This window comes from Equus quagga, chromosome 4 (assembly GCF_021613505.1).
Source record: "Equus quagga isolate Etosha38 chromosome 4, UCLA_HA_Equagga_1.0, whole genome shotgun sequence".
NCBI lineage: Eukaryota > Metazoa > Chordata > Mammalia > Perissodactyla > Equidae > Equus > Equus quagga.
Window position 1 is genome coordinate 4576125 of NC_060270.1, and position 24661 is coordinate 4600785.

A 24661-nucleotide genomic window follows, 5' to 3' on the forward strand; every position below is an offset into this window, starting at 1 on the left:
CTCAGCAGAAATCCCAGTAGCCAGTTTACGAGGGGAGCAAGGTCCCCGTGGAGAGCCTGGCCCAAGAGGACCGCCTGGGCCCCCTGGGTTACCAGGTCATGGGATACCTGGAATCAAAGGAAAACCAGGGCCACAGGGATACCCAGGAGTTGGAAAACCAGGTATGCCTGGAATGCCAGGAAAGCCAGGAGCCATGGGAATGCCCGGGGCAAAAGGCGAAATTGGACCCAAAGGAGAGATCGGGCCTATGGGGATCCCAGGACCACAAGGACCTCCAGGGCCTCACGGACTTCCTGGCATTGGGAAGCCAGGTGGGCCAGGGTTACCAGGGCCACCAGGTGCAAAGGGTGAGCGAGGACCCAAAGGCCCACCAGGACCTCCAGGCCTTCAGGGTCCAAAAGGAGAGAAGGGCTTTGGGATGCCAGGTTTGCCAGGCCTGAAGGGCCCTCCAGGGATGCACGGTCCTCCTGGCCCTGTCGGACTTCCAGGAGTGGGCAAACCAGGAGTGACTGGCTTCCCTGGGCCCCAGGGGCCCCTGGGAAAGCCAGGTCCTCCAGGCGAACCTGGGCCACAAGGTCCTATTGGGGTCCCAGGGATTCAAGGACCTCCTGGGATACCTGGAATTGGAAAACCAGGCCAGGATGGGATCCCTGGCCAGCCAGGATTTCCAGGTGGCAAAGGGGAGCAAGGACTGCCAGGGCTGCCAGGACCCCCAGGCCTTCCAGGGATTGGGAAACCAGGCTTCCCAGGACCCAAAGGTGACAGGGGTGTAGGTGGTGTTCCTGGGGCTCTGGGCCCAAGAGGGGAGAAAGGACCAGTAGGTGCCCCTGGAGTGGGGGGTCCCCCAGGAGAGCCAGGCCTGCCTGGAATCCCTGGTCCTATGGGCCCTCCAGGTGCTATTGGTTTTCCTGGGCCCAAAGGAGAAGGTGGGGTTGTGGGGCCACAGGGACCACCAGGTCCCAAGGGTGAACCAGGGCTTCAGGGCTTCCCAGGAAAGCCAGGCTTCCTGGGTGAAGTGGGGCCCCCTGGCATAAGGGGTTTGCCAGGTCCCATAGGGCCCAAGGGGGAAGCTGGGCACAAAGGTTTGCCAGGGCTCCCTGGTGCTCCAGGGCTGCTTGGACCAAAGGGAGAACCAGGAATCCCAGGGGATCAGGGTCTACAGGGGCCCCCGGGCATCCCAGGGATTGCAGGCCCCAGTGGCCCCATTGGACCACCTGGAATTCCAGGCCCCAAAGGGGAACCAGGCCTCCCAGGGCCCCCTGGGTTCCCTGGAATAGGGAAGCCGGGGGTCGCAGGACTTCATGGCCCCCCAGGAAAGCCTGGTGCCCTTGGTCCTCAAGGCCAGCCTGGCCTTCCAGGGCCCCCTGGCCCTCCAGGGCCCCCAGGCGCCCCAGCTGGGATGCCCCCTACACCACCACCCCATGGAGAGTATCTGCCCGACATGGGGGTGGGGATTGATGGCGTGAAGCCCCCCCACGCCTATGGGGCTAAGAAGGGCAAGAACGGAGGGCCAGCCTACGAGATGCCCGCGTTTACCGCTGAGCTGACTGCACCTTTCCCCCCCGTGGGGGCCCCAGTGAAGTTTGACAAACTGCTCTATAACGGCAGACAGAACTACAACCCGCAGACGGGCATCTTCACCTGTGAGGTCCCTGGCGTCTACTACTTTGCATACCATGTTCACTGCAAGGGGGGCAACGTGTGGGTTGCCCTGTTCAAGAACAACGAGCCCGTGATGTACACGTACGATGAGTACAAAAAGGGCTTTCTGGACCAGGCGTCGGGGAGCGCGGTGCTGCTGCTCAGGCCCGGGGACCGCGTGTTCCTCCAGCTGCCCTCAGAACAGGCTGCAGGGCTGTACGCCGGGCAGTACGTCCACTCCTCCTTTTCAGGATATTTATTGTATCCCATGTAAAAAAGAAAAGAAAAAGAGAGATTTAATAGAAGAAAAGACAATGACGCACCAAAAAATCCAAATGAAAAACATAATTGCTTCAAAACATTTATATAGTTGGAAAGTTATATTTAAGTGAAAATTTGAACCATCATGTACAAATAAAAACTAAGATGCATGTTTAATGCTCCACACAGCAGCTTGTAATTGAAAAGGATGGGATAGATTTATGTATCAAGTACTGACACCTGTTGTACCCACTGGAATCATATTAGCTGTTGTATGTTATATGCTTCCATGATAACCTGCTTATTCAGATCAGTCAAAATATTTCAGTAAGAGATCATAGCTAATGAAAGTCACTCACTCATATTGTTTACTTAAAATATTTATAAATATGGCTTAAAGAGATGTCAATGATAACAATTACATACCGTATTTACTTGCATAATTTCCTCTGTATTTATGCAGATATTTGTCTTGGAGGGGGGAGGGGAGTTCTCCAGTGTTACTGCCCCATGGGAGGGGCCGGGGGACCACGGTAGGCCTTCAGTATCAGAATGCTTCTCTCACCAGAGGCTGTGTCTTTAGCAACAGGAGTCCTACCAAGAATCATGTGTCTCATGTCTCCAGAAGAACGAGTGAACCAATCAGCACTGTGCATTTACCCAGTGCCTTCTCTGTGCGAGCACTGGGTAAGACATTTCTGTGGGGCATAGAGAGGGAGGGCCTCACGAGGAGCTCACAAGCCCACTGGGAGACATGAGCAGTAATTAACTCATTTATTCCTCAAGGGTTCTTTTTGTTTTTTATTTCTTTGATTTTTTTTTCTTTCTTCTTCCCTCCATGTAATTTCCACTATGGCCTAACTGATATGAACACCTGGAAGTAACAAGAAAAAAAATAATCCTCTCGCCCAGTAATGTTCCAGTTTTGTGGGATGCTCATTATCAACAGCAGTACTGTGTTCACACACATACAAACACCCCCTCCTGTGCCGACACACACAAATGGCTACAATGAGGTTTCATCCATGAAGGGGATAGCCATTTTTTTTAGTGCTGTTGAGTTTCGAGGAAATTTCCCTGGGTAGTATATATGCAAACTGGTGTGTCGTCTGGGGTTCCAAAGTCAATTTCCAAAATCCAAGCCATCCTTTACTAGTGGGCGGGGGGGGGGGGGGGGGGCCATCAAGGGATTCAGAATTACATAGGAAAATAAATTCTTTTGAAAAAATAATTTCTGAAGTTTTAAATTTAAAAATGGACGTACTACTTCCTGGTGTAGGTACTAAAATTGTAGGAAAAGGACTGTTTCTTTAGAAGCAAACTGTGGAAGAGCTATCTGGAATGTCAAAGGGCAGTGATAGCCCATGATTTTTATGTCACCACTTACTCAGCACAAGTCAAGAGTCAACGCAAGTTTAAAAGGAAGAATAAGTATTTTCCAGGTTTTCATGTAGGTACCTATTAACTGCTTCGGGCATTCAAATCTGGTCTCAAAACACAGACAAAGCATTTCAAGTTGGCTGTGAGTCTGCGGCTGACACTATATGCCACTGGAGGAAATAACGTGGGGTTATGGTGGTGGAACCTTGTATACTTTCCTCAAAATTAAGAGTGAGGAATTGAGGGGATAGGTACAGATGGGAAAATACACAAATAAATACGGTATAAACCTACATGGAAATGTGTCTATGTCAAATCTGAATCATTTTAACCATCAAGAAAATTCTCTTCAACCTAATATCTGTCTTCTCCCTTATATGATATAACAGCACCATTTCTTCTCAATTTCTTAAATAGAGAAATGAGTTCATTACCACAGGGTTTCGTGCTCACTGGTAATTATATAATGGACTTTTCCCATCAAAAAGATGTCCCATCCAACTTCACTTCCAATGCAGGCGACATTTACATGGCCAAATATCCTTTGGATTGGTCTTGAGGATGCTGGTTTTGGGCTGATGACTATGGGGGCAACACGGATCCACTGGACTCCTGCTGCTGAACAGCTGCACTGAACTGGCTTGGAAGCAAGTCAGATCAGCTGATTTGTAAAACTGTATTTATCTGTACATGTATGGGCTTTTTATTTCCATCAAGTAAGAGAGAAAGTACCTCTTTAGTTAAAACCAAATTTCACTTTTCAAAATACCTTCCAACTTATTTATTGGTTTTGCTCAATTGCCTAAATCTATGTGTGTGTGCATGTGTGCATGTGTGTATGTGTGATCAGGCATATGCTTCTAACGTTTAGGTAGGGGAGGAGCAAAATCTATGCCAGATACTGTGTATTCTACAATGGTGCTAATCTCAGAGCTAAATGAATTAATGACTCCATTTAATTTAAAGAAGAGTTTAAGCAATTGTGTCTATGTCTGTGTCTCCCTTTCGAGGGCTGCACATCGTGTGAACAGGTCAGGGTAAAAGCAGATGAAACCGCCACGTCTTCTGAAGTCTAGGGACAGTGCCATCATCCCTATTTAACTCAAAACTAACTAGAACTTTTCCATGTGAAATGGACCAAACTGGCATTATTGTTATTTAAATACAGAGTATACTGCAGTATGACATCCCATAGGGGAAAAGAATGTCTGTAGTGGGTGACTGTTCTCAAATATTTTACAGACTATCATGAACGGTGAACAGACTGGTAACTTTTTTGAGTTTCCATGATAGATTTGAGACTTGTCTATAGCAAATCATTTTTGTATTTAAATTTTTGTACTGATTTGAAAAAAAGTCATTAAATATCTTTAAAAATATGTTTCTCATCTTGTTCATATCACTCAGCTGACACTGTTTGAACCTCATAACTTTTTTATCCCCCAATGTGTTAATTAGCTGTGGAGACAGAGGGCTAACATACTCATAGCTTAACCAGGACGATATTTCTCTTTGACACAAGCAGTCTGGGCTCATGTGGTGGCTCCAGTCAGGGTCCCAGGTTTCTTCTATCTTGGTCCTCTTCCACCCTGAAGGTGTTGCCCTCCTCTCGAAGGTCCAGGATAGTAAACCATCACAGCCACGTTCCAGCCAGGGGGAAGGTGAAAAAACCAGGAAGGGGGCAGCACGCTCCCTTCTTAAAGGACTCAACCCAGCAGTTGCTTAGGTCACTCCCTCCCACATCCCGCTCTCCGAACTTAGTCACACTGCCACAATGAGCTGGAAGGGAGAGTGAGCAACGGAATGTTTATTCAGGGTAATCACACGTCCAGCTGGAAATAAGGGGCTCTATTAATATGGAAGAAGGAAGAACAGCTATTTGGGGTCAATTAGCTGCTGCATCCATCATAGGGGAAAACTGCCTCAGATCTCTTTCCTCTCATAGGATACCAATCCTCAGATACTCTACTCGGTTTCACTGTGTCACATTAGAGCCAAATATTTTGAGGGGAGATGGTGAGTGGAGCTATAGAGCAGAAGAAGACCTGTTCAAGAACCCAAGAGTCTTACAGAACATCCCCGATAAGGAAAGCACTCTTTTGTGATGACTTATCAAGCTCAGAATGATCACGACTTACCATGTCTAGAATATTATAAAGAGATTATTCAAATCATTCCACAAGCAAGGATGTAGCACCAGTCTGTGGCTGGTTAATTCACTTGTTTAAAGCATCAACCTGGAAGGTCAAGACCACAGCTTCCATTCTCATATAGCCCAATTTGTTCTATTTCATTCCATGGCCAAAGACTTCCATAACATGGACCAGCCATCTTGTGTGCACACAGTGTTGGTCACAGAAGTAACTGGAAGGACAGATACAGGAGACAGAGGCAGGGAGGAATAAATAGGTGGAGTCCAGTATGCTGGACAAGCTGGGAAACCCCATCTTTACATGGGTCTATAGTATCTCTTCACATTAAAACAAAACACAAAGTAGCCCATCCTTTGCGCCTGATATTACCAGGCAATGTGAGGGATACAAAAGCAACAGAAAACATGACCCTTCTCCTTAAAAAAGTATCTTCTGTTTGGAGGATATCAAGATGTTTGTTAAACAGGAAATGGATTTCCAGGTGATACACAAATCAGTGTAGGGGGGCGTGATGCCGACTGGATGCACACGTGCTAGACAGAGAGACCACTCCACGCTGCTCCCTTCCTGGGAATGCTTTCTCTGACTCGTCTGCTGGAGAATTCCTCCTCACCCCTCAGGACACAGCACAAGCATCACCTCAGCTTTCCTACTGCTCAGATTTAGTCACTTTCTCCCCCATGTCGCCACCCTGCCTTGGACAGTCTTTTGTCCCTTTGCTTTCCCTGCTCTGCAACTGAACTGTTTGTCTCCCCAATTAGAGACAGTGTGAGCTTCTTGAGGGCAGGCACCTCGTCGCTTCGTCTTTGCATCCACAGCCCATCAAGAGTGCAGGTCCAGTAGCAGGTGGGAGGAAAGAATGAATCTCTCGGGGCTGCTGTGGGAGGCAGTGCTAAACTCAGTGTGAGGTGTGACTGAACCCAGCTGTGAGATTCCAAGACTACGCAGAGGATTATACGTTCCAAGATGCTTTAGAAGTCTACTGTGGGATGAATCCTAATCTCAGATAGTTTTTTATAGAGAAGATGACTTTTAAAGAAATCATCTTTAATTTGATAGAATTTGGATGGATGTAGCATAGGGCATCCCAATAGGAACAGCCTGTCTTCCTCTAATAGACAGGAGGAAACTGGTATTTTGTGTGCATGTGTGTGTGTCTCTCTGGGAAGGGGGAGGAGGCTGAGATAGGGGAAAGGGGGATCAGAGGATTTACCCCAGGACTAGTAAGGAAACTGACAATGACCAGAGGAGCATCAAGTGATACAGGGCCTTACATATAGGGAAGAGACATTTATATTTTTTCTAATATGCAATAAGAAGACATTGTAAGTCCTTAGGTGGGAAAATGGTATGAAAATAAGTATTTTAGAAAAATTACTTTAATTCTATGGAGAAGATATAAGTAGTCAACCAGTGAGGAGATGTGAACAGCTTCAGTCCAGGAATGGGACGATGGGTTGATGGTGACAAGTCCTAACCAAGTCTCAAGAGTGGTCCTGCTATTCTGAAATTCTATCATTCTCATTGACACTAGGGCATCTCCTACTGTCATCTCTGGCCTGTACAGGACAGTCACCACTGAGCCTCTCAACTAAGTCAGTACCCACACACTACTGCAATCTCACAGCTTTAGTGAAAGGATTGTCCTCTGGGCCTCCTAGGGCACACAGTCAGCTGGCAGGCTCTCTGGTCTCACATAATAAATCCTCCTAAAGCACACTGCTCTGAGCCTCCCCACACTCTCCTAATAACTGGCAAGGCAGTTCACCCTGAGGGTCTGCTTTCTGGGGTATTTCCAATGCCAACTGTTGTAATCTGGGTTGCTTCCAAAGCAAACCCTGAGACAAGGGTGCTGGTAGATTATTTGGGAGATGATCTCAGGGAGCACAAGTGAGTGAGGAAAGAAAACAGGAAATACAGAAAAGGCAATAAAGTGTCCATCTTGGGCCCTTTAAGAAATTGTGAAACACATCTCGGAACTGTCCCACCCAAGGACAGAGAACCTGGAGCAACTATCTACTATGGCCTGTCCCCCTGTGATTGAGGGTTGCCCTTGGGAGCATTAACTTCTTTGAATCTTGGGCTGAGCAAGCTCCCATGGTGCCAGAGAAGCAGAGAGTAGGGGTGTTCAGGGAGGGACACTGTCAGCACAATGGAAATGGTCTACACAGCTGCAAGCTCAGACATGCCCAAAGGAAAAAGGAGCAGGCATCAACAGTACTGCTTCAAAGTCCTAGTGAAAGAAGATGGCAGTCTGAATAAAAGGAAGGGAGGGTTTTAAAAGCATGTATCTATGTCTCTGCACCTGGTTCCTGGCACAGAGCTCTTACAATCCTTGGAAATTCCTAAGTAATAAGGGCACTAAGAGCATCTTTTGTTATACTATTTGGTCCTTGACCTAGTACCCAATACAGAGCTCCTAAACCCCCTGAAATTTCCAGGATGATAGGAGAGTCTTATTCTAATGAGACGATACTTGGTGGGCTCCTGGATGGAGCCTGGCCACCAGAAAGACCAAGCCGTGATTAGAAGCTTGCAACTTACACCATCCTCCAGGAAGGGGAAAGGGGCTGGAAACCGAGTCAGTGATGAGTTATGTCTATGTGATGAAGCCTCCATAAAAATCCCAAAGAATGGCGTTTAGAGAGTTTCCAGGTTGGTGACCACATCCACAGGCTGGTAGGGTGGTGCACCCCAACTCCATGGAGACAGAAGCTCACTGCTTGGGATCCTTCTAGACATTGCCCTGTGTATCTCTTTATCTTGCTCTTCATCTGTATCTTTTATATAATAAACCAGTAAATATTAAGTGTTTCCCTGAGTTCTGTGAGCTGTTCTAGCAAATAATCAAAACCAAGGAGGGGACATGAGAACCTCCAATTTACAGCCAGGAGGTTAGAAGCACAGGTGATAACCTGGGACTTGTGACTGGCGTCTGAGGTACAGGGTGGGCAGTATTGTGGAACTGAGCCCTTAACCTGTGGGGTCTGCGCTAACTCTGGTTAGAACTGAATCGAATTGAAGGACATCCAGCTGGTGTAGTATCCCAGAGAATTGCTTGATTAGTGGAAAACCCACGCAACTCATGTTAGAAGTATTGTGAGTGTGGTATTAGTGTGAAAGTGAAGGAGAAACACAGGAGTGTTCTTCCCAGAATATAAGTACAGCCATGCGCCGCATAACAAGGTTTCAGTCAACGATGGATCACAAATACAATGGTGGTCCCGTAAGATTAGTAACATAGAGCCTAGGTGTGTAGTGGGGTATACCATCTAGGTTTGTGTAAGTACACTCTGTGATGTTCACACAACAACAAAATCACTTAACGACACATTTCTCAGAACACATCCCCATCGTTAAGCAACACATAACTGTATGTATATATATATGTGTGTATATATATATACACATATATCCCTTGTGGACTCAGCATAGCAAATTAGTCATAAATAAGGAGGCAATCTAAAAAAAATGTGAGGAAATCACCCCAAACATAAACACAAAAAGATCAAGGGATGGATAATATGAAAGGCTAATTAAGATACCATGATATTGGAATAAAGATTTATACTGACCAGTGGAGCAGAAGAGAGGGTCCTAAAATTGCCCCATAAACACATGGACACTTGGTTTATGACAGAGCTGTCACTACAAATCACTGGAAAAGAATGACTGATTAAATGAATGGTGCTAGAACTACTGGTTATCCGTGAGAAAAAGTGAAATTGGATCCAACCCCAACAACATACACATAAGTCAAATCCAGATGGACTCATGTTATAGAATAAATACCTGGAGATCACTTGATTTCACGCAGATGTGAAAGATGGTGTGGGGGCGGAGGGGAGGCAGTGGTTCTTTATTATGGACAAAAATCACTCTATTCACTTGGTAAATCAAGAAAAATACACTTGCAGAAATATTTCATGGCAACCCACCCTATTCATTTCACCTGTCATTCCTGCCTTTAAAACGTCATCCAATCCCAAAGATCTATCACTTCCCAAATTGGCAGTGCATCATATCTCCTGAAAATTCTTAAAAGAAAACTGAATTCTCAGGCCCATCTAAGACGTACTCAATCAGAATCCCTGGGAAGTACTGCCTGTGAATTTGTATTTTTAACAAATCTTTCCAGGAAATTCCACCACACAGCCAGAATTGGGAACCACTGTCCTAGATCATTATTAGGTCTCAGAATTGGTTGAGAAAACAGAAGCTGCACAACAGCAATGCCTTCATCTTCCTGCAATCAAATCCCCTTACAATGAAGTGACCCTGCTCCAACCAGATGGCATCTCCTCCTTGGCTCTGGATCTCAGCTGTTTCCCTCCGGAAGAACTGACTCCTGTAATCATCCATTCTCTTCCTTGACTAGGAGCAGCACCTCATTGTTTGGGGATCACTCTTCTTCCTTGCTTCCATGACATCACAATGGCCTGGCTCTGCTCTGCCCTGTCTGGTCATTCTCTCCGGGGCTCTTTGGTTTCCCCTCCTCCATCTCAAGTGTTCTCTTTCTGATTTACAGAGAGCCACCTTCTTGCTATGTCTTCACATGGTAGAAGGAGAGTAGCTAACTCTCTGCTGTCTTCTTATAAGGGCACTAATCCCCTTCATAGGGACTCCACCCTCATGACCTAACTCCCTCCTAAAGGCCCCATCTCCAAATACCATCACATTGGGATTAGGGTTTCAACATAGGACTTTCGGAGAGATACATTCAGTCCATTGCACCCTTTTCTCAACACTGTCTCCCTGAGTGATCTTGTGCAGTCTCATTTCTCTTCACTTCCATGTCTATCATCATGTTCCAAGCCATGCTATCTCACTTGGGGAACGGCAACAACAGCCTTCCACCTGGTCTTCCTGCTTCAACTGTTCCTGCGCTGCAGGCAGCTGTGCAAACGTAAGCAGGTCTCCTGGCCTAAAAGTCCCCCACAGTCTCCCATCTGAAATCCTTACCGTGGCCGAGAAGCCCCTCCAGCTCTGGCCCCTGCCTCCCTTTCCATCTTCCCCTCTTGCCATGCTTCTCCACTAACCCTCCCACCCAGGTCACAACTGCTGCTTATTTCCTTTATAGAACTTTTATCATTCGAAATCAGCTATTTATTTACTTGTTTGTTGTCTGTTTCCACCTCGTCTAAGACTAAACATCATTTCACCCCCAAAACTGTTCCCTCCTTCTTATTTTGCTAATTCCGTCAAAGATGATATGTTTTCACTTTTTAAGACTTAAGGTTTCTTTGACCTCTTTTTTCGTCACCATTTTATTTCCAAACCATTACCACAAAGTGATGGTAATGTTCCTCACTTCAGTTCCTCCTTTTCTGTCTATACTGTTTTTTCCCTAGTCCACTGCTTATGGATCACAGACCACTTTGGATCACAGACTACTCTGGGTCACAGGCCACTTTGAGAGTGTTATGAAAGCCGTGGGCAGATGGGAAACCACCAACTAGATGGGTGACTCAAGCAAGTTACTTAATTCTCCGTGCCTCAGTCTCATCATTTATAAAACAGAGAGAATAACAGTGCAAACCTGGAGCAGATGCTTGTTGTGCCCTCAGCCCACTCTGAAATCAGTCTGGCCATCGAGGCAAGTTCTGGGCAGCGGCTAGCATCCCACCGCAAGCATGCTCAGGCATGTCACTCTGCTCTTCTGCTGCAGGGCTTGCTTGAATGGCAGCACAGCCTGAGAGTAGCTAGAAATTCAAGTCCCCAGGGACAGTCTCAACCAAGGGTGGATGGCAGTCTGTGGATAAACGCCCAGCCTCCTCCTTCCTGAGGATAATTCTGAGGCACAGTCTACATTATTTCTCAGAGGGCCCCCAATAGAATAAAGAGCCAATTATTGCCCATACCAATAACCAGTTTAATATTCATCCTTCCTTCCTTGAATCACTTTCCCTGCCTTTATTCCTGACCCCGGGGCTCACCTCCCAAATAAACTACTTGCACCCATGCTCTGTTTTTATGGGAACCCAAACTAAGGCAGTGACTGTATCAGTTGGGATCCTGGCCAGGAAAAAAAAAAAAGATCCCTTTAAGTTGAATAACTGATAAGAATTTAGTGAAGGGAGTGTTTATGAAGATGAGAGAGGGTTAGGGAAACAAGGATAGTAACAGCAGGAGCCAACATCGTTACCATCTCTAAGTTCAGAGGCTGTCGCCTCAGTAGAGGGATGAGGGCCAGGACCAGGAGAGGCAAGCAGGCACCTCCATCCAGCACAGCATTTACGGAGGGAGCACTCTCAGGTTCGGTTCAAGCCCAAGAGTGAGTGCCTCCTTAAGCTGCACACCCTAGGCCTCTCCTTGCAGCACCCTAGTCCCAGCCTTGAAAAGATGATGTGTAGGGTGTCATTTTTCTCTCATCCTTTGATTTCTTACTGATGCCTCCAATTTCATGAATCCAAATCTGAAACTAGAGCTCAGGGGAGATTCACATCAGCCTTCTAGGTCACAGAAAGGGCGAGAGTGGTAAATGGAAAAAGTCCAATCCAGCACAATACCTCATGGAGTTATGATGATGAGATGAATTATGATATAAAGTGCTTAGAGAGGTGCCTGGAACGTGCTATTGCTGTTATTATTATTATTGTCCATATGATGCAAAAATTTGAACATCATCAGGGGTTCATGGGCTCCCTGAAGCACATTTACGGACTGGGTTCATGGACGAAGACGCCCTGTTCCGATCAAGCTCCTTTCACTGTATGTTGAGCCTTCACAAAACAGCCTTCAGACTTTTTTCCCTCATTCTAATCCAGTCCTTCCCAACCATTTTACACCACGGCACCATGGAACATAGCACTATTTGTACAACCCCGGAGTGAAGAGATGAGGCTCCCCTCACCCTGAAGCAACTAGCCCAGGAGCTCTGCCTGCCCCAAAGACTGCGGGGGTCAGTATCTTAACATAGCCATGCCAGGTGGAAAGTTCCGCTCAAATCTGTTATCGACCCTGCAGAGTGACACCAATTTAGCTCTCCTAAAACAATACTTCCATCACATCCTTTGTATCTAATGAACAACAATACCCAGAATTCTTGGTCTAATATATTCAGGATTAAGGCGTGGAGTTGGAACAGACCTAAGAGAGTCCTCTACTTTATTGTTTTCATTTTACAGATGAGCAAAGTGAAATCCAACAGGTTAAATGACTTTTCCAAAACAATGCCAATGTCAACTGACAATCAAAACATGTCAATGGACATCCACTGACAACGTCAAGTTCAAGTACCACCTCCTTTATGAAAGCTTCTCAGTTCACTCCACTGTGAAGAGAATGCGTCCTCCTCTAAAGCCTCACACTACTTATTCAGATACTGTTGAGAAAGGGAGGGCAGATAAAGATCTGTCTCAACCTGAGCTTCTCCGTGTTAGACGAAGTGATCAAATACTGAGGCGTGGGACCTTACAACCGACAGGTTTATAAATTAGGACACCAATTCACTGATAAACAGAACAGTTAAATGGATGTACAGCTTAGGTTGGCTATATAATCTGGGGTCAGCAAAGTTGTTTCTGTAAAGGACCAGATAGTAAACAGGGCCACATACAGACTCCGTTGCACATTTTTCTTGTCTTTTTGTTGTTGGTTTATTTTGGTTTTTTTACAATGCTTTGAAAATGTAAAAACCATCTTTAGCTCACTGGAACAAAACAGGCCATGGGTTGTATTTGGCTGGGACCTTTAGTCTGCTGACCTCTGATATCTGTTGCCAGAAAGAAGGCTGACTTGGGAAACAAACAATTATCAGAAGGCTGCTTGGTGAGTAAAACAATCAGAGTAAACGAGTTCAAATTTAGTCACGCAGCCAATACATTCTGAGTGTCTACGCTGTGCCAGGTTCTGTCCTTGGTCCTGGGGCCACAGTGATGAATAAGAGAGAAGCAATTCCAATCCCCAAGGAAGTGATGAGGGAGTGGGTATGTGATGAGAGATGACTGAAGCATTTTAAACAGGAGAGTGACATAATGATTCTGACAGCTGTGTGGAAGCAAGACTGAAGTGGGACAAGAGATGAAGCAGGGAGCCTGATTAGAAAGCTATTACAGTGGCCCAGGAGAGAGACGACTGTCTCAGACCAAGGGTATACTGGTGGGAGTGATGAGAAGGATGTTAAATGGTTACATTTAGGATATATTTCAGAGACAGACCCCATAGACTTACCAATGAATCAGATGAGAATGCAACCAGGGGGATGGTGCTGCCACTTACTGAAGTGGAGGAGGTTAGGAGAAGGTGTAAGGGGTGGGGACCCAGTGCACGAGAGCAAAACTGATCCCAGGCTAAAATCGGGGACAGAGGGGAAATGAACTTTCATGGGAAAGGTAGTAGGACTGTTAGGCAGCTTTGAGTGTCATCTGAGATGTAGGGTCATTAATTGGAATTCGTAGTGAGTTCTTAACAAACAGCACCTAATTTAACTCTATGAAAAATGCCTTTTTTGTCCAAGTGGATCTTTTCCCTAACCTTTAAATTATATAAATATTACTTGATAGCACAAAAATATATGTAACATATTTGTAAGTTATAAAGCATGATAATTAATGCACCTCTGTGAACTCGCCACTCTCCCCAAATTGGATCTTTGCCAATAACTTACAGTTACCTTTGTTCTCCTTCCTAATCTCATCTCCCTGTCTACTCCCCTCCCCCACCAACTCACATCCTGAATTTTGTGCTTACCATTCTCCTCGCTTAAAATCGTATATGTATGTTTTGGCCTAAACAATTTCTGGTTTTCCCTGTATTTGAACTTTATAAAACAGCATCTGGGATTTGGCTTTTTTAAACTTGGCATTATGTTTCCAAAATATATCAATGTTATTACGTGTGTTCACTCATTTACTCTGCTTAATTGTGTGACTACACTATAATTTAGTTATCCATTTTCCTATAGAGACACATTTGCGTTGTTTCCACTTTTTTGCTATTATTAACAGTGCTGCTTGGAATTTTATTTTATAGTTTCCTGGTACACATATACAAGAGTTTACCAAGTGTATATATTTAGGAGTGGAAATCGCTGGATCATAAGGTGTATATGTTCATCTTTACAAAACTGTGCCAAATTGCTTTTCTAAGTGGTTATGCCAATTTACGCTCATGCCAGTATTGTTTAAGAACTCTCATTGATATGCATACTCTCCAGAATTTGGTAACGCCAGGCTTTTTAATTTCATCAGTTTACTGAATGAAAAACAGTATGTCACTGTGGTCTTTTTGTATTTCCCAGATTCATCATGAGACAGAGCATCTGTTCACATGTAAATCGGTCACGGTACTTCCTCTTCCATACTGGCTTTTATCTAACTTTCCTTTTCAGTAATCTATCAACCATTAAAATCTTCTGCCATCTACACTTCCTCATGAAAGACACATTACTTTTGATGATTACAGATTATTTTACATTTGCTACATTTATACCTAATATCTTCCCTTTTAGGGCATGTAAGGCAGACTGACAAAGTCTAATCGATAATTCATTTATAAGTCACCTAGTCGCTAGGTGGTTTTTGGGTAATTTTTCACATATGGCTAATCCTAACCTCATCAGTTTAAGATTCTCTGTCCTTGTCATTTCTGAGGATGTATCCTATTATGACTTTAGACCTTTATTCTTACAAGTTCTATCTCCTCTACTCTAGTTGGTGACATCTGGAAGGCGGGATCACATCCTACCCATCTTTAAACAACTATTCCAAACACAGTGGCAAACACATTGCGCACATTAAATACATATCTGTACGATTTTTACCTCTGTGTACGAAGACCGTCCTGAAAAATATCGTCCACGCCGACTTGACAGCTGGCCCCAGCACTCGGCGCCCTGCTGGTTTTCCTCGCCACTTCACGTTGGAGGTGAGACGAGAAGTGCTGTAGGTCTCTTACCTATCGTTAGGCAGCACTGGGCTCCCTTCTTCTTCTCTCGTTTCACAAAACGCGGGGAAAACACAACCGAAAAGGGTGTGGGGGAGTCGACTCTCAACTCTCCCCACCACTTGGGTCTTTCCGTGGGCGGGCCCTTCCGGACCACTCGACATTTTCTTTACTCATATCGTATAAAAAGAGCAGTACCCACATACACGGCCATGAATTCTTGTGCAAGTCTTCCCAGAGCAAATTCTATCAGCACACGGACACCTAAACTGAGACAGAAACGAAAACACATCCACGTGCTAGCGTCTTCTCCCGCCGCTCCTGGTCTTTGAAACGGAACAGAGAAAAGTTGTCTCACCATTCTGTTTCGCACTTTCGGCAATACCTTTTCAGGAAAAAAAAAAAAAAACTAAAGAAGAAGTTTTAAAAGAAGTTATTTTAAAAGATGATAATATTTTTTTTATGCGTCTTCTTGTCATTTTGTTTTTGTGAGGATTTGTTTGAGTCTTTAGACTGATTCTGCCCATCATCACCCGTGTGGAAACTGCGGCGCGTTGGGCGCCGCCGCCGGGCAGGCGGGGCGGAGGTGTGACGTCATCGCCGCGGGGCGGGGACGACGGGGTCTGAGGGGAGGCTCCGCGTGCGCCAGCGCCTGTACCCCCAGCCGGCGAATTCCGCGTGGAGATGGCAGACGACCTCGGAGACGAGTGGTGGGAGAACCAGGCGGCGGGAGAGGCCAGCAGCCCAGGTACCGCCCCCAGCCCGCGCTGCCGCGGGGTCTCCTCCCCGAGTCCCCGCGCGCCCCGGCGGGCCCCTCAGTCGCGGCAGCCGCCCCGCGTGGTGCACACGGCCGGGGCCGCCTCCCCGAGCAGGTGTGCGGGAGACTCACCAGCGTGGGACACAGCCGGGCGTGACGTTAACCCGGGCCGCCCGAAGGCCCTTCTCCGAGCGCCGTTTTACTTCTCCTCCTTTCATGATGGATAGGACAGTTTTCGTGAAGTCCTTTTCCTCGTCTGTGGCATAGGGGTACCGATGCCAGTTTGATGCGATTGTTGTGAGGACTGAATGAAGATAGTACAGGTGATGCGCTCTAGCGCAGTGCGTGGCGCGCAGTGTGCGCGGCACATAGAAGCCATCGTTTCTCTGGCTGTCGTCAGCATCACCAGCAGCATCGTGTAATTTGGACTTCTAGAGCCTGAGGGAGGCTTAGATAGAAATCATCCGCTTGAACTCAGCCATTTTACAGGCAGGAACATGAGACTCGAAGATGTCGAGGAAATTGTCCAGGTCACATAGCCGGTTGGTGCCAGAAACAAGACTAGCAGTCAGTTAATGCAATTCAAACTGGGTTTGTTTGGCTATATACCCACTGCCAGTGCGGTGGACGTTTGATCCTTGAGTGCGCAGCGGTAACTAACTCTTCACCACAGGCTCCCGTGAACTTTTCAAGTCCCCTAAGGCTTACTGTGCAATTATGTTTTTTATTACTCTGCAAAGTTTGCCTCTCCTTTACTAGATTCCAAAATTTTTTAGGAGAAAACCGAAGTCTGATTCATATCTGTGTAGTCCACAGGACCCTGCACGTGACTGACATTTGATACATATTTGCTGCAAATATTAATCTTGAAATATGAGTTGTGAAATAGCCATTAAAAACAACAAAATTCTCCTACAGCGTTGTTTCCAGGAGGGCGGCCTTCAGGTACAAACTGAGCAGATGTCATTTTTAAAAGGGTAGCCAGTATAATACTTCCTGGATTAAAGTTCCTGACTCTTTTGCAACTTTGTAGCAAATGTCTCTGTGCTTGAAGGCACAAGTACCTTTCTTTGCAGCTGTGGTGTTCCACATTTATTTTAATAACCCCTCACCCCCTCGACTCAGGTATTAAAAGCTATAATTTTATGAATGAATGCATTCATACATGAAACATGCTGCAGAGCTCTCGGTGATCACATACATGGATAGACATATAATTTCTCATCCAATCTAGACACTTTTGAGAGAGGAAGGCCATGCTATTAGAACTTTGCTGGGACTGTCTTGGTCCGCCTCGGGTGTCTGGTCACACTATTGGTGATATTGGTTGTTAGAGTCATGGCCCAGGATAAGGCAGCTGAGAGTTGCCTCTGCTGAGGAGTGCACAGCCCAGTCTGCCTAAGGCAACAGGGCCTAGGAGTCATCTAAGGGCATCTGATACTTCATTTCATTTCCTTATTCCCTGCCTACCTTAAGAAATTATTTGAAGTGATTTATAGTAAACAATCCATGCAGTAGAATCATGAATGTAAAACATTAATGCTGAAGTGAGCAGATACAATGCCTGAGATTTCATGTAGTTGAGCAAACTGGGCACTTTCAGTGTGAAGCTAAAAACAGAGAATGCCATTCACAGCATGGATTTTGTGATTTAGGAGCAGAGCTGAGGGTTTCTGCAGTTAGAGGTGGTCACGTGATCATTATTCACTTAGTGAAAAGAACACAGATTGTTTTCCCTTTTTATTCCAATACTATGCCTATTAAATTACCAAGTCAGGTGTCCAGTAGGCAGCTGGGTATATGCGTCTGGAACTCCAGCGTTGGGTTGGGGCTGGAGATACAGATTTGGGCACATGTAAAGCTTATTTTTGAAGAGGGTGTTTTTAGCAATCTGCAAAACTCTTAGCTCCCACTTCTTTTGAGGAGGGTTTTTCATATGCTTCCCTAGGTCATTCTAAGTCTTTGGTGCCATTTCTTACCAAGTATCTAACTGGAAAACTGAAGTGTGAAGACACTTCTGTGTACTGTGCAGGAGACTGCAGATAATAGTACTCACTTGCATTTGTTGAGTGGTTACTATGTGCCAGATGCTGTTTTCATTGCTTTACATGTACTGGCTCCTGTAATCTTCACAAGCACACTATGATGTAGTTACTGTTTCCCCGTTTTATAGGTGAGGAAGTTGAGGCACTAAGTGTTTAAGTGATTTTGCCCAATGTTATTGAGTTGGTAAGTGAGGAGGCTGTGATTCATAGGCAGGCAATCTGAAACCAGTCTGTGCACTTAAATTTCTCATAGATAATTATTCTAATTATCAGTGGTAAGAATCTCATCTCTAAAATAACAATCCTTTATGAAATTAAAGAGCTCATAGTTTATAAACGCTTTTGTTTATATACATCGTTGTTATCCACTTGTGTCTGTTAACCCTGAGTCTCCCAAAATTTACTCTGCTAAAGAACAGTGATTACTCAGAGTTACAAATAAGCAGGTTGTACCCTTGGGCTTTGAGAAGAGTCTATTTGCCAGGAACTCAGACTTGATCCTAGAGCTCACTTACCTGCTGTCTTCTTGAAGTCTTTAGTTTTTTAATAGGAATGTCAAACACAAATACGACCCAACTACCGAATTATTTCCCAGACCTGCTTTTTCTTCAGACTTCCCTAGATCAGTAAATTAAATCACCAACTACCCAATTTCACAAAGGCCTAGGAGTATCCTGATTTATTCATCTCTTTCTTTCACTCCTCACATCGGATCTATCAAGTCTTGCCTCTACCTCCAAAACATCTCCTGTATCTTTTTTTCCATTTTTGTTCTTTAACTCCATCAGAGTACATGCCGTCATCCTCATTTGCCTTAGCCATTGCAGTAAAGTAACAGGGCTCCCAGTTTCCATCTTGTCCCTGTGTGGACTATTCTTTACTCGCCAGCCAGAGTGATCAGATCACATTCCTGCTTAAACTTTCCAGTGACATCCCCCAACACACAGAATAAAGCCCAGATTGCTGACCATGGCTGGTATCTGCCAGATCTTCTACTCACCCCCCTCTGGTCTACACTGTCCCAGCCACACCAGCCTTCATTCTGTGCCTCAGCAGGCCAAGCTCATTCTGTCTTAGCCCTCTGCAGTAGCTGTTCCTTTTCTTTTCTAGGCTGTCCTTCTGAATTTCGAATGGCTGGCCTTTTCCTAATATTAAGGCCTCAGTTCAGACATCACCAAAAGAGAAGCACTTCCTGGTCAGCCAGTCCAGAGTAGCCATCAAGTTGTTCTGTTACATTATCACCTTATGGTAATTCTCAGCAGAGGGCTCTCTGCACACAAGGACAGAAATGCCTCATGAACAGAGGTTTGTTTATCTTGTCCTTTGTGGTGTCCTCAGGGCACAGAATAGTGGCTGGGTCCTTAGGAGGCTCACTAAGAATTTGTGCCTAAAGTAACTGTTAACGTTTCGTAGCCACATCTTGGGCATATCAACGTAGGGGTTCTGCATCGAAAGAAACTTGGTCTGCTGGAAGCATTGTCACAGTCCTGCCCGGGCTTTTGACAGATTTGGTAGATGATCCTTTTTTTCTTTCTGGAAATACGTTAGAAGTCCTAGTCATACAACTATGTCTACTAACATTGTGTTCTAACCATATTTGGATTTAGTTTTATAAATTATATTTTGAAAGGAGACAACAGACTTTTGCTTTGTAAATGAGCTGATAATTCCTGCTGGTAACAGCTTTTGTCACCTATAATCAATGTGGTTATTCATTATGTTTGAGACTGCTAAAATGAGCATTGTACTTTTTTTATTGTAATATTATTTTATAGTATCTCCTTCAAATCATATTACTTTACCTATGCTGAGTTCCTTCTGGAAATGATGACGTAGGGGAATACCTTGGATCTTTTAAACTTGAATAACTCCTGTTTTTGGTTTTTTCCTTTTCTCACATCAAAGTTAGGCCTTTACAGTTGAATTTCACCTATGACAGCCATGCATAGTAGATGTTGTAAAGCATTGCCTCTACTTATAAAATTCAGACTTAGAATATTTCCAGTAGATGTTGATAACACACAACAGAGAATCAACTTCAGGGCATGTCGTTTTCAAAATCGTTTATTGAGCTCTCATGCTTGGCCCTACTTTAGACACCGTATTGGAATTAAAGGGAGAAAATCTGTTTACATCATGATATTTATACATGGATGTGGTTGAATCAAAATGCAAGTAATATTATTTTAAGACAGATGTTCAAGGGCAAAAATCAAGGGCAGGATAAATTTTAAAAGGCACAAGGAAGGAAAGAGGAGAGAGAGAACTACATCATTAGTCATTGTTCTGTGCTTGAAGACTGTGTAACAAATAGACTCACAGATAACCTTCATGGTAGTTTAACAATTTCCATGATTCTTGCAAATAGTTAAACAACTGGTTCTTGACAACAATTGTGAAGTTTAAAGGTACAAATTTACACATCTTTCTCCAAGTAACATGTACAGTAGTTCTGCTGTAGTTTTGCTAAATGTCTATGAATCTCTTAAAAAATGCCAGCAATCTTGAAGGCCTAAACATACTTCCATTTATTCCCCCCTCAGATTCAACAATAACACGTTATTTTGAGGCCCAAATCCTTTGACGTGTCTTATCTGATGTTCTTTAGTTGAACACTTTAGTGCATTGATAGAATTATACATTTTACTAAATAGATCACAAACAACTTGAAATATAGTTTCTGCATTTTCTTCAGCTTTCATAGAATTCTTTTTTCTCCCCAAAGCCCCCCGGTACATAGTTGTATATTCTTTGTTGTGGGTCCTTCTAGTTGTGGCATGTAGGACGCTGCCTCAGCGTGGTTTGATGAGCAGTGCCATGTCCGTGCCCAGGATTCGAACCAACGAAACACTGGGCTGCCTGCACTGGAGCGCGCGAACTTAACCACTCGGCCACGGGGCCAGCCCCCATAGAATTCTTAATCGAATTCTTAAATTGCTAATATTGCTTTTAAAAATTAGTTGATTAAGCTCTTCTTTGTCTCTTATTCCTGAGTTCCTTGTTAGTCTAGTTCATACTAGACCAGAGGTCAGGAAACTTTATTTGTGAAAGGCCAGATAGTAAATATTTTGGGCTTTGCTATCCAGTCACTGTCAAAACTACCCAACTCTACCCTTGTAGCATAAAAGCAATCATAGACAGTAAATGTTGTCTGTAACAAATGAGTGTGGCTGTGTTCCAGTAAAACTTTATCTATGGACAAAGAAATTTGAATTTCATGTAATTTTTACATCTCACAAAATATTCTTCTTTTGATTTTTTTCTACTATTTGAAAATGTAAACTCTATTCTTAATTTGCTGGCCATACAAAAACAGACGGTGGTCTGAATTTGGCCTGTGGACTGAAGTTTGCAGACCTTTGCCCCAGACTCATTGTCAGACCCCTGGTTGTCTGTCACGTATCCCCAAAAGCAGGAATTTGAAAGACACCTCAGAGAGAATTGTGTTTTACATCAATTACTTCATTACTCAGTCCATAATTATCAGTCATATATTAGATCAGTCACGTTCCTATTAAAATAAGATACTTTATTCCAAAAAGTTACTAGGTGATTAGTTCAGAAATCATTGAAGCTAAATAAAAGACGGGCTGAGGAAAGACTCCAGCATAGAAGTATCAGCTTATTAAATTTTTTTGTCACAACTTGGATTAGTTTCATTCACTTGGATTTTTTTCTGCTTCCTTTAAAAATTTTGACTTAATAAAGTCACTCTGGAATTATTAGGATAGCTTCTTGCATTTTCATTGTTCTTCAGAGGGGCCACATTTCTGCAGAAACAGCATTATGCTCAGGAGACAGGATTCTTTGTGTTTCAGTTGTGTTATAGGTCAAACACCATTTCATTGAACTCCAGATAGTGTTCCAAGTTTTGAGTTGTTTATGCATTTTTATTGTATTACATATTGCTTTAAAAGAAGCATGGTTTTTAGTTGGTAATTCTTTCATTAAAATAGACTTGGTTACTGTACAGACTTTTGTCCTAATGGGATTAGAACTATATTACCGTTTAAAGATGGGTTTCTGCTGCTTGCCATGGAAGTGTTACTGTTATTTTCTGACTCTGTCTTTTAGTACTTTGTACAATATCTTGTACCTCTTTTGTTGCTTGCTCTTGAACTTATCTTGGCGTGAAAATGTACTTTAGGGAGTCTTCTGACATAGGAGAAAACAATTTTGAAATCTCCAACATATAACATAGTTTGTGCTCTTCTTCAAGGTAAAACTATCCCAGGGTATTTTGTTCTCCTGGGAGTATTGGTGCTTGTTTTCCCTGTTCTCTGCTTCTTGTCAGTCTGTTTGTTTTCCACTATAGGCGGTCCAGTGTTTTTTCTTTCCATTCTCATGGTTGTCAGTGTTGCGTGTCACCTGGCGTAACTGCTTTTCCTGACCCTGTCGTATACCTTTTGCCGTCTCTTAGTGCCCTTTCTCACTTGTGTTGTGACTGAATGGCCCTTCTCTCCCTCCTTCACTCATCCTCTGCTCACTTGACATTACCCGCTTATGTCAGGCACAGCACTGGGCACCCTGCATGTTTTCCCACTGCACTGTCCACTTGTTACTGCCCTGCACATCCCTCTGAGCTCGCTCTCTTCTGTTATTTTTGTGTCAGAACTTCATCACCTTTTGTATTCCACTTCCTCCCACTGTTCTCCCACTACTTCCTGTTAACTTAGACTTTTCCACTTGAAGCTTTTAATTCACCCAACCTCCCCACCTTCTCCCTCTGCCAGTTGCCTTCTGGGACGGCTGCACATCATCCCTCTCTTTGGCCTGGTTAGATCAATACTGCCCAGGCTTCCAGCTCCTTCTCCTTGAAATTGGAGTGGGCCCGGGGGTATTTCTACAATGGCATCAGTGCATTGAAGCACGCTTGGCTGGATGAGCATGGAAAATGGCAGTTCCTTTGCCATTAGGAAAGCTGGCTAAAGCACTGTCCTTAGCTGTAAAGATTTCTTCTAGGGTTGTGCCTCCAGTTCTAGGTATAGGATCCTAGAGAACATTGGGTCGTGCTCTTTGTAGGATTCTTTTTTTTCTGACTGAAGTTTTGTGAAATATAACTGTCTCCTGTGTCAAAAAGGCCTTATTTGTCTTAAAATATCATTGTGTTACTCTGTTCACACTGAATTACAGGCACACCTTTCTCTTGATTCAATGAGAGTGTTTTTAGTGTGATGAGAAGAGTTACTTTCACTTACTGCTGGGGGCGGTGCCCGGCCTTGTAGATGGCTGGTTGAATTCAACGTTCTGTGCTTGGACATCCTCGTGGGTTTTCACAACTGGAAGAGATTTGAAGAATTATTCAGTTTTCCTGTTTTACACATGAGAAACTCAAGGCCTAGACTAAGTGAATTTCAAGCTCAGTGTCAAATGAGTGAAAATCTAGGATTGGAATTTGAGTCTCCTGATCTCAAGCTTTTGTTGAATCAACTGATTTTTCTATAGCGTTCATTGAGGAAAGAGATATGATTAAAGAATGTCCTATGAGATGACAAATTGTTGTCTTTTTTTTTCCCTAAGCACTCAGGTCAGGGTTCGTAGCTCCCTAAAAGATTTCAATATTAGTGACTTTGGACTCTCAAATTTCCTAATTGCCATAGAAAGCAGCAGTACCAGTCTAAAATGGTTTGCCTTACAAGCCTAGCAATATAATTCCGTGGCCTGGTCTATACACAAGGGACAACTTACTAGAAAAAGTGGTACAGAAGACTATGTGCTAGCAGACAAGTGTGCGTACTGCACCAGCCATTATCCGGTAAGCCACACAAAGGATGTGTTCAGCTATTACTCTTTTCTTTGTTTCTTTCCTCCTTGTAACTGAGAATTACTACTTTTCTTCTTCTTCTGGTGATGAAGAAATCATAGTTTTAGACCTTTAAAATATGATTTTAATTGTCCTGCCAATTTGATGGAAATAATCTGACTTTCTTAAAGCAGATTAGAGATTCTCACTAGCACACCTTCTTAGCAAAATATGATTCAATAAAGTTCTGTAGAATGAAGGATTACTTCTGGGTTCACCAGAAAACTTTTGAACTGTTCTAATGAATTCAGTCCTATCGCAGGCTAATTATACATAGTCCAACTTTGGGTTGGATTACAGGTAGGATGAGGAATTGGGAAGATTTGGGGTGGGTGTCTGGACCTGTGTGTGTGTGTGTATACACATATGTAGGTAAAGTAATTGTAGATGCACTGCTCTTTCAGGATGGTTTTCACCAGGTCCAGCAACCTGTGAATGAAACATTTGTCACTTGCTGCTTCACCATTTCCTGGAGAAGTGACCTTCGTCTTTGGCCTTCCATACTGGTAATTTCAGCTTTCCAGATATTTCTGTAGGTGAATATATCCAGGCAGTGCATTGGCATGACTTACCTTTTCCCTCCCATGTGGAGGAAAGTGTTAGATGTGACAGTCCTTATGACTTGTAGCTTCCCACAGCCAGTGTGGTCAAGAGGCTTATCCATAGGCCCTGTGGGAGCTTTAGGGGAAAGCTTAGTGAAGCTCGTAGATTTTGGTTTAGGGAGCCGTGTTGAGAT

At 44.1% G+C, this 24661-nt stretch overlaps 2 protein-coding genes across 5 annotated transcripts in view; both read left to right on the forward strand.

Annotated features, from left to right (window-relative positions):
* Window positions 1-3075, forward strand: part of COL8A1 (collagen type VIII alpha 1 chain) — a 136900-nt gene extending 133825 nt beyond the window's left edge. For 3 of the 4 annotated variants that reach the window (XM_046659683.1, XM_046659684.1, XM_046659685.1), the window contains exon 4: window positions 6-3075. In XM_046659683.1, the coding sequence (XP_046515639.1) occupies window positions 6-1915 (1910 nt within the window). In that variant the 3' untranslated portion in view covers window positions 1916-3075. The remainder of the gene's footprint in view (window positions 1-5) is intronic. The other variant, XM_046659686.1, reaches the window with a different exon arrangement.
* Window positions 3076-15943: 12868 nt separating this feature from the next.
* CMSS1 (cms1 ribosomal small subunit homolog) overlaps window positions 15944-24661 on the forward strand; it is a 362276-nt gene continuing 353558 nt past the window's right edge. Inside the window, exon 1 of the mRNA XM_046658605.1 lies at window positions 15944-16068. Within this exon, the coding sequence (XP_046514561.1) occupies window positions 16005-16068 (64 nt within the window). The 5' untranslated portion in view covers window positions 15944-16004. The remainder of the gene's footprint in view (window positions 16069-24661) is intronic.